The sequence below is a fragment of the Bubalus kerabau genome, chromosome 7, assembly GCF_029407905.1.
Source record: "Bubalus kerabau isolate K-KA32 ecotype Philippines breed swamp buffalo chromosome 7, PCC_UOA_SB_1v2, whole genome shotgun sequence".
In the NCBI taxonomy this organism is placed as follows: Eukaryota; Metazoa; Chordata; class Mammalia; order Artiodactyla; family Bovidae; genus Bubalus; species Bubalus kerabau.
Window position 1 is genome coordinate 88,148,176 of NC_073630.1, and position 12,614 is coordinate 88,160,789.

A 12,614-nucleotide genomic window follows, 5' to 3' on the forward strand; every position below is an offset into this window, starting at 1 on the left:
ATGGGGTCACACAGAGTCAGACACGACTGAAGTGATTTAGCAGCAGCAGCAATGTTAAGAACCAAACAGTTGAAAACGGCTGCTCTGAGAAATGGGAAATAAGGGTAGCGGAGGAGGGCTTGCTTTTTTATAAAAAGCTGTAACAGTTTGACTCTTAAAACTAAAGTATATGAAGCTTGCTGCTGCTGCTGCTAAGTCGCTTCAGTCGTGTCCGACTCTGTGCGACCCCATAGACGGCAGCCCACCAGGCTCCCCCATCCCTGGGATTCTCCGGGCAAGAGTACTGGAGTGGGTTGCCATTTCCTTCTCCAATGCATCAAAGTGAAAAGTGAAAGGGAAGTCGCTCAGTCGTGTCCGACTCTTAGCGACCCCATGGACTGCAGCCTACCAGGCTCCTCCGTCCATGGGATTTTCCAGGCAAGAGTACTGGAGTGGGGTGCCATCGCCTTCTCTGATATGAAGCTTAGGAGGAAAAAAAAAATCCAAGCATAGCAAAGTCATGGATAAAGGAGTAATGGTGAGCATATGAATATTTGAATATGAAAATATATTCATTCAAAATTCCAAAACTGTAGTAATTATAATTGTAAACCAAAATAAAGTGCTATAAATGTTGACAGTGAAAAATAATAATATTGGTAACAAACTACTGGGAAGTGTGACAGACAAATGAGAAGTCTGTGTACCTATTTTTAAACTTTCATAGCAGGATATGAATAACAATGTCTAAAGTTAAAACACATGATTTTTAAAAATGACTCCAACTTCTCTCTTGTTTTCCAAAGTCTTTTTTAAAATGTATGTAGAGAAGACTTTTTATTGTTAATATCTTTGTTATCAAGAAACAAATAGTCAAAATTCAATATTCTTTGATTTCTCTTCATCACATGGACTGTAGCCTACCACGCTCCTCTGTCCATGGGATTTTCCAGGCAAGGGTACTGGAGTGGGTTGCCATTTCCTTCTCTCTTCATCACATACAATGAGTATAATATTTTAATTATCAATATAAAATAACACCCTTGATACCATCTTGGTAGATTACTTTTTCTGACTATCTACCAATTTTCCATGCACTCATGTCCTTATATAGCATACATTATGCTGGTAAAGAATCCACCTGCAATGTCAGAGACCTGGGTTGGGAAGATCCCCTGGAGAAGGGAAGGGCTACCCACTAGTATTCTGGCCTGGAGAATTACATGGACTGTGTTGTCCATGGGGTGGCAAAGAGTCACACACAACTGAGCGACTTTCACTTTTTACCAATTATCTATGCACTCATGTCTTTATAAAGCATACATTATGTTACCTGTGTATATTCAAAAAGATGTCTGTAATACACTGACAAATGTTGACAATGCTTATTTCTGGGATCTTGGGTCATTCATTAATGGCCTTTCTAAAAGGAGATTATTTGTTGTTTGCAATTGTTTCTTTGTCTTGTAGAAATGAAGATTGCAACAAACTTAAAGAAATAGAAATGTTTTCTTTACCAACCTACTGCCAGAAAATGAACTAGGAGACCAATAGTGGTTCCTAGGATTGCCACCACTCCAAACACGATGAGGACAATCACCCACGGTGGCAAAGATGTCCGAGAAACTGTCACTGGTCTGCAAGTAAAGAATATGAATAAGAAAGGCATATTAGAAAAGTCAGCCATTCCAAATATTTATTTATTTTCTCTTGCTCACCCCTAGAATATCCACACTCTAAACACATTAGTAGCAAAAGACATTTGAAGACAGGAAGGAAGGAAAGAAGAAAGGATGGAAGGAGAGAGGAAGGAAAGAAGGAAGAAAGGAGAAAAAGGAGGTGAAGCCTATGAGCTTATCTTAAAGCTTATGACTGAACCTCTCTGGATCTGTGCTATGAAATTATTTTTCAGGAGTTATGATGCTTGGTGCCAAGTTACCTTTACTTAGACTCTAGTTTCCTCCCCTGATCAATGGGTAGTGGAAAAAGTAAGTGAAAACCTTGCCAGGTGGGGGGTGGGGAGGGCAGGAGGAGAAGAGAATTTATAATTTTTATCCTATGATTATGATCCTATGTTATTTACTATTCCCTTATTATATAAAAAGAACACATGCAAATATGAAGTGCCATATTGGATCAGAGCAGTGCCCATCTCACTGCCATGAATTCTCAAAGCTTCTGTGGCAAGGATCTAAAACATAGCTTTCTTTTAAGAGTTTTCCTATTTCACTGGACTAGCCCTACAAAATAATTTGAAACTAATAAAATATGGTTTTGAAGTCTTTACTTTCACTTGTAGTGTTTCCTCTCTTCCTCTTGGTCTTTCATCACTCAGAACTCTTGTGCAGCCACAGACTACCTAAGGTCTCATCAAATGCACCTTCAGAGGCAACCATGCTTTAAGATTCCCCCAAGATCCCCCAGGCAATCAGATTATTGCCTCACCCTGAGAAGTTACTCACTGAACTAGGGCCTGAACCTTTGCTGGCTAACTAGCAGTGCTTAGAAACAATGGCTTAATCCTTTGGACTCTCAGTTTAGGACTTCACACAAGTGTCAGAATGACGGAGAAGGAGGAGGTGCTCTATAAATAAAAATAATATTACCCGCCCAGCATAAAGGTGATGACTAGCTTACAGGCAAAATGAAACAGAACAAAACAATCTTTTTGTTTCTTCTCCACTTTTAAGTGTGCGTGAACGCTCTTTCCTTACTGATAGACCAAAGATGTGACTAATAAGAAAACATCAGGGTTACAAATATCATAATATTTTTAATAAACAAAGAAATCACATAACAGTATTTACTTTAGTTCAATAAAAATATCCTTGGTTTGCGCTATCGCAGTGAGCATGCTCTTTCTTTTTTAAAAATTACAAATTTATTTCATTGAAATATAGTTGATTTACAATGTTGTGTCAATTTCTACTATACAGGAAAGTGATTCAGTTACACATATATATACATTCTTTTCATATTCTTCCAATATGTTTATCAGAAGATATTGAATATAGTGTCCTGAGCCACACAGTAGGACCTTGTTGTTTATCCATTCTATGTATAATAGCTTGCATATGCTAATCCCAAACTCCCAATCCTCTCCAGTACTCCCCTGACTGAGCATGCTCTTTCTAATTATATTTTTACATGAATTAATTTTTATTTTATATTGGAGCATAGTTAATTAAGAGTATTATGTTAGGATGCACATTTTTTAGAGAAATATTTGTGTAAAGTATGAGTTTGTATTTCAGTTATCCTAATTTATAATGTTATAGATATTATAAATTAGGATCAGTTAATTTTGGTATATTGTATACATTGCAATGAAAACTCCATGCATGTTTTTAAAAGGTTGGCATGAATAATCATTGTTCACATGAGGAAGTAATAATCTAATTAGATACTTGAGGGAACACATATCTATACATAGTTACACTATTCTAGCTTATGAACATTTTACAGATAAAAATACATAATTTTATATATTATTCTATAAAGAACCCTTATGAAGCAATGGTACTGTGAGATTCAAGGTTATATCCATGAAAGCACGTCAGAAAGCACAGATATTAAACAAAAATGAAGGATTCATAATCATTACCACCAATAACAATTTAACATTAGCTTTATGAGAGAAGAAACTTATCTCTCTGCTTCCTTCTCTCCACTTTAAAATAGTCACACATTGACCTAAATGGCAAGGAAATCCAAAAAAGAGGGGTATATGTACATGTATAGCTGATTCGCTTTGCTGTACTGTAGTAAATAACACAACATTGTCAAGCAATCATACTCCAAGCAGTTTTTAATAAATAAAAATATAAAATAGATAACCAACAAGAGACCTGCTGTGTAGCACAACGAACTCTGCTCAATACTTTGTAATAACCTAAATGGGAAAAGAATTTGAAAAAGAATAGATACATAAAAAAAAAAAAGAATAGATACATATATATGTATAACTGAGTCACTTTGCTGTACACCTGAAACTAACACATTATTAATCAACTAAATACTCCAATATAAAATTTTAAAAAGTTTTAATTAAAAACCAGTTACACATTAATATTGTTTTTCATTCACAGAATGTTAAGCAGCATGTTAGCTTTTTGAAGCATTCCCCAAATTGCTAAAAAAAAAAAAAAACTATAGATCCCAGGTACAACATGTAAATAAGAGGGTTGCTCCCAGGCAGGAAATCCAAACTGCTGTGGAAAAATTATGAATTCCCCTCAAACTCAATTGTTTTACTGCACCCCTTGGGTGGGAGTCATAGTGGGAAAAGTGTTAATTCTTTTTATGTCAGAATTTTAGTCAAGCAAGTCTCCACTTACCTGTACATAATGTACTGATACAATGGCTGTTGATGTTAATAATGATAAAGGAAACTTCTGCACTTCTTTTGTCCTGATCAGTGGTTCTCAGGTAAATATACTAACCACAGTGATACTTGGGATCTTAAGGGCTGGGTGCAATAGCAGAAAGCAATTAAAGGGAAACTTGTTTAACAAGTGTTGATGACAACTTGGATCTGTGATTTAAAGCAAGAAATGAAAATTCTCTTTGAGTTGGATACTAAGACACAGACATAATGTGGATTGGTCATCTGACAGGTCCACCCAAGACATATCACCACAAATTGGTGAATCAGTGTTCTGACTCAGATTCCATCCACCCCTTTCCTGATACTGTGGCTCCTCCTCAGTGAAACCAACTGTACCTACCAGAGCAGTCTCTGCAAAGGACTTAAATGTACATTGTGGGTTTTTTTTTTTTTTTTGATACAATAATTCTGTTACAGTATATACACTACCATGTGTAAAACAGATAGCTAAGTAGGAAGTTTCTATATAACACAGGGAGCTCTGTGATGACCTAGAAGGGTGGGATGGGGATGGGAGGGAGGCTCAAGAGAGAGGCTGCTGCTGCTGCTGCTAAGCTGCGTCAGTTGTGTCCGACTCTGTGCGACCCCAGAGATGGCAGCCCACCAGGCTCCCCCATCCCTGGGATTCTCCAGGCAAGAACACTGGAGTGGGTTGCCATTTCCTTCTCCAATGCATGAAAGTGAAAAATGAAAATGAAGTTGCTCAGTCGTGTCAGACTCCTAGCGACCCGTGGACTGCAGCGCACCAGGCTCCTCCGTCCATGGGATTTTCTAGGCAAGAGTACTGGAGTGGGGTGCCATTGCCTTCTCCCAAGAGAGAGGAGATATATGTATGTATGTGTGTATATATATATATATATATATATATATATATATATATCTGATTTACTTCATTTTATAGCATTAACTAACACAAAACTGTAAAGCCATTATACTTCAATTAAAAAAAATTATTTTGCCACAGCATTGCTCATTTGAAACACACTTAATCTAAAAATTCTCCCTGGACTCTCTGCACATTTTTGAAGGAATGGATCTACTGATGAAAGTGGGTTTTGGTATAGGATTTATCAGTTCTATTTTGATAATTCTTTATGGGAAGTGGAGTTAACTAATCTAGCCAAGCATTATTTTACTAAATGAATCAATAAAATACTAAATACTTAACTTAATATGAGATCTTTATGAATGCTGTAAAGAAAATAAAGCAGAATAATTGGGTAGAAGATGGTGGGAGCCTATCTTTATGGTGGTCAGGAAAGACGTCTCTGAGGAGGAAATTTTTGAACACAGACCTGAATGATATTAATAGGTATGACTCATCTTCCTAAAACATATTCACAACATTTCTACATTTAAAAATCATCAAAACTCTCACTTGCTTTCAGGATAAAATAGAAACCTCACTGGTTAATATTCAAGGTTCTTAGAATGCCATTTCTTTTTACCAATACTGTTCCATTACAGCATGCTCTAACAGGAAGGGCACGACCTCTGTCCCAAGGCCAGGACCACTAGTAGCTAGTTGTTTGGCATAAATCTTTCTGAGCTTCCCTTTTCTCTTAAGAAAGAATGGAATCTAACAAGATTGTACATGTAAAGTAATTGTTATCAACCAATTGTTATCAATTGGCCATGTAGGCCAAGTGCTTGACACAATGTACAGGACATTGTATTATCTTCACAATGACTTTACCTAAAACTTGATTTTCCTTGAGCTATTTCTCACAGTTCTATTCCTTGAATGGCTTCCTGGGTAGCTCAAATTGTAAAGAATCTGCCTGCACACGCAGGGAAACCTGGTTTCGATCCCTGGGTCAGGAAGATCTGCTGGAGAAGGGCATGACAACCCACTCTAGTGTTCTTGCCTAGAGAATTCCATGGACATGGACAGAGGAGCCTGTTGGGTTACAATCCATGGAGTTGCAGAGAGTTGGACATGACTGAGTGACCAACACTCACACATTCCTTGAATGGCAAGTGCTTTCCTACCTCTAAGATTAACACACCCGGGACTGCCATTCTACCATCTAATGTTTATCCATGCTTCATGGTCCAACTTAACTACTATGACCTTCATAAACCCTTCCCTGGAATTGTTAATCTTTAATCTAAACCATTCTCTTTAATCTTTTTTATGGCCCATAATATATACTATCATCAATATTCATTTTCAATTTAATAGAAATTATCATATTGATTTCTATTTGAATCTGTTCTGTGGAGGGTTCTATCATATCAATGAAAATATGAGTTACTTAAACCTGAAGACAAGAACTATAGCTTATATTTGTTTTTCATAATGTTTATCAAAGTTCTTAGTATCCAGTAGATGATCATCAAATAACATATATGCTTAGATAAGATGATTAATATCCAAAAATAGGTAGACCTCCTAAAAATTAATAAAATATTTTTTAAATGTAATATGGATTGTAGATAAGATTTTAACAGAGCATTCACGAAAGAAATAGAGATGGACATTGACATAAAATATGCTTAATACCATCCATGAATAATTATATTAGCATATTAGAACAATTCAATAATGCTACTAAAACTAAAAATTAAGAATTCTATTTCAAAATGAACTCTCATATATTGATGGTAGGAATTAGAATTGAGTCACCAACTTTAGAGAGTAGCTTGACATCACCTATTTAATTTTAACACTGTATTCCCTATGGGCTAGAGTCGGACGTGACTGAGCAATTAACACACACACACACATTCCCTATAACTAAGCAGTTTCACTTCTAGGTATACATCTAGATATCTATCCTGGCACATATACTGAAACAGGAGTACATAAGGTGATTTATTACAGTGTTCTCAACAGAAAAGATAGAAACAAAATATTCATTGATAGAGCAGTGGTTAAATTATGGTGTACCTATATAATGCAATATTGTTTGGCAGTTAAAAGGAATGAGGTTATAATTGGTGTGGTGCCTTACTCATCATCCTTTCTAAGGTCCCTTTCTATTCTGCAGAGACTGGAAAGCTTAAAAAGACATTTCCAAGAATGCCTTGCATTTAGAATTCTGGATGCAAAATAGATTCTGCCAGCTAGATGCAGTTGTATGAAACTTGAAAGGGGGAAGCAAGTCAGATGCCTTTTAAGGCAAAAATGAGACTGTCTTGGGATTTATGTTAATAAAAGGTCATGGGGATATTCTGTTTCTTGCAGCAGCATTCTACTTTCTATTCTCCAGCTTCCTAGGGTCTAAGAAACAATTTGAGAGTAGGCAAAGACCAGACCAGCTTATGGGTGTCAGGAGGCTGTAGTAGTAGTATCATTGCTGCTAGTGTCTTTCTGATCCCTGAATCTTAGCTATTGAATTCAATACGGCCAGTGGCTATCTCTTCTGGGCATCAGTTCTCTACGGTTCTATGGGTCATCCTTGAAGTTCAGCCTAGGGCCTTCACACCAGCCCTTCTAATAACTTTTGAAATACATGATTTCATATTTCAAATTGCTTTCTGTTTAAAATGTCTGTTCTAAAATAAATAAATAAAATGATTTTTCTACTCTGAACTCTGACTGATAGAGTTGTAAATCTGTATAGAAAAAAATTTAAGAAAAATTATTGAGTAAAAATATGAGATGCAGAATCACAATTTCATACAATAACAGAAATAATTAAAAGAAAAGAATATTTACATTTTAATGGAAGTTAATGTATATACTTAAATTCACATACTTATTTATAAAAAGGTAAATATATTAAAAATATCAAGAAGGATTCCAAAATAATGATTACCTCCAAGGAGAAGGAAAAAGACAATAACTGAAAATGATAACTAAAGAAACTTTATCTTGATCTGTAATGAATTTATTATTTTCACAAGAATAATGTGTTAATATGTCGCTTGCTTGTATAATTAAACAATTTTTAAGTATACTTGTTGAAATGAAATAAAAGTTTGTCTTTAATATGTATCTGAGTAGAGGATAAAAAGAGGAATTGGTAAATAAAATGTAGGAAGTTAGGGCCAAATTAATATTGGCTAAAAATAAATTGTATTAATATTTGTTGGCTTTGTAGAACTTTCCAGGATGAGATGATGGCTTGATGACAATAAGCACAAAATCCATAAGAACATAGTAGATTGGGAATCCCTGGTGGTCTAATGGTTAGGAATCCACACTTTGACTAATGAGAGGCTGGGTTCAAATCCTTGGTCAGGGAACTAAGAGCTCGTATGCCAAGCTGTGCTGCTGCTGCTAAGTCACTTCAGACACAGTCGTGTCTGACTCTGTGTGACCCCATAGACAGCAGCCCACCAGGCTCCCCCATCCCTGGGATTCTCTAGGCAAGAACACTGGAGTGGGTTGCCATTTCCTTCTCCAATGCGTGAACGTGAAAAGTGAAAGTGAAGTCGCCCAGTCATGTCCGACCCTCAGTGACCCCATGGACTGCAGCCTACCAGGCTCCTCCATCCATGGGAGTACTGGGGTGGGGTGCCATTGCCTTCTCCAAAGAGCTCGTATGCCAAGCTGTGCAGCATGGACTAAAAAAAAGTTGATAAGTCTCACAAAGGTGTGAACTAATTTTTAAAGTACAGTTACCAGGAGAAAAATGTCAGAGGAGGATATTCTAAATAAGGAGCACAGCATTTGAAAGGCCCAGACTAGCATGTTTCAGAAATCTGAAGTAGTAGCAAAATTAGAGCACAGGTTAAATACAAGGGCACAATGGGAGAAAGCACAGAGCTGCATACAGAAGCTAGATCTTAATAGTACATTTCAGTGTTATTCAATTGGATGGGATTATTATTTCCATTGAACCAGACACCAGTTCAAGAACACAGAGACAGAAGAGAGCTCTTGAGAAACTGTCTAGTAGGATACTCAGATGCAAAACTAGATGTTTCCATTTTGTAGAAAGCATAGTAACAGTTGTATGGCTGGGGCAATCTGGAACACCAGACTAGGGATGCCAGAAAAGGCTTCCTGGTAAAAGAGGAACTCCCAAAATGTGTCCTGACTAATTAGTAGGAAGAGTGTCAAGCTTTTTATGGATTTGCAAATCATAATAAATAGTTTAGGTTTTATTCTGCAAGGGTGATGAGTCCAGGGGTGGAGTAGATTTTAAGCAGAACAAAGAAATTCTCCTAGACTTCCTCATAACAGACTTTATCCCTGCTCTGATCATGGCTTGGTTTGATGCCCTTTAATCCCTTCTCTTTCATCAAATGACTGGGACGGAAAATTTGGAGACAGACTCGCATTACTCTGACTAGTGATTTCTGCTTTGTTGAATCTTTTTTTTGATAGATGATATAAATCTGATGTACGGTATAAACATATGAAACCAAAGATAGTTATTTAATGGAATTCTTGTATACGCCTATGTTTAATTAAAATGAAGTTTTGTTTATTCAACCACGAGTGTGAATTGTGACTAAATTTATTGAGGAAACAATGTAAGAAGTACAACAGAATTATTTTATTTTCACAAAGAATTATAATAATTATAAAGAAAACAATCTTTTATGAAATATTGATTTTTTGTTATCATATGATCTTTTTGTAAAACACAAAAACATATGATTTTTTTGTAATCCTTTAATTAACCACTGTAAACTGCAAATCTGAAATGTGCTTGACATACCTTTATGAAACGTCTCAAAAATAATTTCTAAAACTTCCTTACATTGAAATCATGAAAAATGAAAATTAGTAACAACTTATGTACCTCAAGTGCTAAGCAGGCATTCCTTAAGGCATTTAACAAAATATCTGACACAATGGGCAGAAAGCTAGTTTGTAATGTCCTAGAATAGAAATCATGCTCAAGTTGCATCATTACCTTCTCCAGGGGATCTTCCTGACCCAGAAACTGAACCTGGGTCTCCCACATTACAGGCAGATTCTTTACCATCTGAGCCACCAGAGAAGCCCATCATTTGGTGAAGATTTCTTTTAAAAGTGCAAATGAGTAATACATAGTAACATTCAGTGGTGTCCTGGTAAATACTTAACAACTTAACAACTCAGGGAGCCAGGCTTCCCTGTCCCTCACCATCTCCTGGGGTTTGTCCAAGGTCATGTCCATTGAATTGGTGATGCCATCTAACCATCTCATCCTATGTCACCCCCTTCTCCTCTTGTCCTCAATCCTTCCCATCATAAGGAGGGTCTTTTCCAATGAGTCATCTCTTTGCATCAGGTGGCCAAAGTATTGGGTCTTCAGCATCAGCCCTCCCAATGTGTATTCAGGGTTGATTTCCTTTAAGATTGACTGGTTTGATCTTGCTGTCCAAGTGTCTCTCAATAGTTTTCTCCATCACCACAGTTTGGAAAACATCAATTCTCTGGTGCTCTGCTTTCTTTACAGTCCAGCTCTCACATCAGTACATAACTCCTGGAAAGACATAGCCTCAACTATATGGACCTTTGTCAGCAAAGTGATGTCTTTGCTTCTTAATACACTGTCTAGGCTTGTCCTAGCTTTCCTGCCAAGAAGCCATCATCTTCTAATTTTATGGCTGCTGTCACCATCCACAGTGATCTCAGAGTCCAAGAAGAGGAAATCTGTTACTGCCTCCACATTTTCCCTATTTGCCATGAAGTGATGGGACTGGATGCCATGATCTTGGTTTTTTAATACTGAGTTTTAAGCCAGCTTTTTACTCTACTCTTTCACCTTCATCAGGAGATTCCTTATTTCCTCTTCACTTTCTGCTGTTAAAGTGGTATCATCTGCATATCTGAGGTTTTTGATATTTCTCCCTGCAATCTTGAGGATACTATTCTGAAAAAGTTGCTCAGACCGCCCAATCTCAAGTACATCTCATCAGCCCTATTATTTTCTATCATATCACTTTTTTTCCTTTGTAACACTTATTGAGATTATCTTACTTATGTCTTTACTGCCTATCTTTATCCTCTAAATGCAGCATCCTTGAAAGATGATACTGTGTCCATACCTGATATTTCCTGAAACACACTGGAGTTCAATAAATACGTGTGATCGTCCTGAGTAAAGAGTGAGGAAGAAAAAAGCACCATCTTGTCATACTTGGTTATGGATTGACTTTACATCACTGTGCTTTCCATTTGAGTCACAATTTACAATAAAGAAAAAAGCAAAAGTAATGTCAAAAACAGTTGAAGGAAGAGAATTTTTTAGTTTATTTTAGCTGTTTTTTGAAATTTTAAGCTACATTTTTATTTTTTGGAAATTATAAAAGGTAAATTATTCACAGAGATTACAAAGTCAGCCTCTGTGTGCTGCACATGTACTGTCAAGAGAGCTACTGTAATAGATGCCGTACTATCCTCTTCCCTCGAGGACCTCACATTATTTTTGCTGTAAGAGAATGAAAACAAATGACAAAAGAAGGACATGAAGAAAATATATAAATAATTACAACTTTAAGTCATTTTAAAATTCTCGACTCATTTTGAATTTAAATTATATCGAGGGAAAATTTATGTGAGGGTTGCTGCCAAGTCGCTTCAGTCATGTCCGACTCTGTGCGACCCCATGGACTGCAGCCTACCAGGCTTCGCTGTCCATGGGATTCTCCAGGCAAGAACACTAGAGTGGGTTGCCATTTCCTTCTCCAATGTGAGGGTTAGAGCCTATTAACTCTTCGCATGAGGTGGCCAAAGTACTGGAGTTTCAGCTTTAGCATCATTCCTTCCAAAGAAATCCCAGGGCTGATCTCCTTCAGAATGGACTGGTTGGATCTCCTTGCAGTCCAAGGGACTCTCAGGAGTCTTCTCCAACATCACAGTTCAAAAGCATCAATTCTTCGGTGTTCAGCCTTCTTCACAGTCCAACTCTCACATCCATACATGACCACTGGAAAAACCACAGCCCTGACTAGATGGACCTTTGTTGGCAAAGTAATGTCTCTGCTTTTTAATATGCAGTCTAGGTTAGTCATAACTTTTCTTCCAAGGAGCAAGTGTTTTTTAATTTCATGGCTGCAGTCACCATCTGCAGTGATTTTGGAGCCCCAAAAAATAAAGTCTGACACTGTTTCCCCATCTATTTGCCATGAAGTGATGGGACCAGATGCCATGATCTTCATTTTCTGAATGTTGAGCTGTAAGCCAACTTTTTCACTCTCCACTTTCACTTTCATCAAGAGGCTTTTTAGTTCCTCTTCACTTTCTGCCATAAGGGTGGTGTCATCTGCATATCTGAGGTTATTGATATTTCTCCCGGCAATCTTGATTCCAGCTTGTGCTTCTTCCAGCCCAGCAGTATACAGCCTTGATGTACTCTTT

The 12,614-nt window shown here is 37.0% G+C and overlaps 1 protein-coding gene across 1 annotated transcript in view; it reads right to left on the reverse strand.

The window, feature by feature from the left end:
• The window catches only part of LOC129657094 (transmembrane protease serine 11B-like protein), a 29,036-nt gene extending 24,712 nt beyond the window's left edge, over window positions 1–4,324 (reverse strand). Inside the window, exons 1-2 of the mRNA XM_055587410.1 lie at window positions 4,317–4,324; window positions 1,501–1,616 (exon numbers count right to left, since the gene is read on the reverse strand). Of these exons, the coding sequence (XP_055443385.1) occupies window positions 1,501–1,616; window positions 4,317–4,324 (124 nt within the window). The remainder of the gene's footprint in view (window positions 1–1,500; window positions 1,617–4,316) is intronic.
• Between the last annotated feature and the right edge of the window lie 8,290 nt (window positions 4,325–12,614).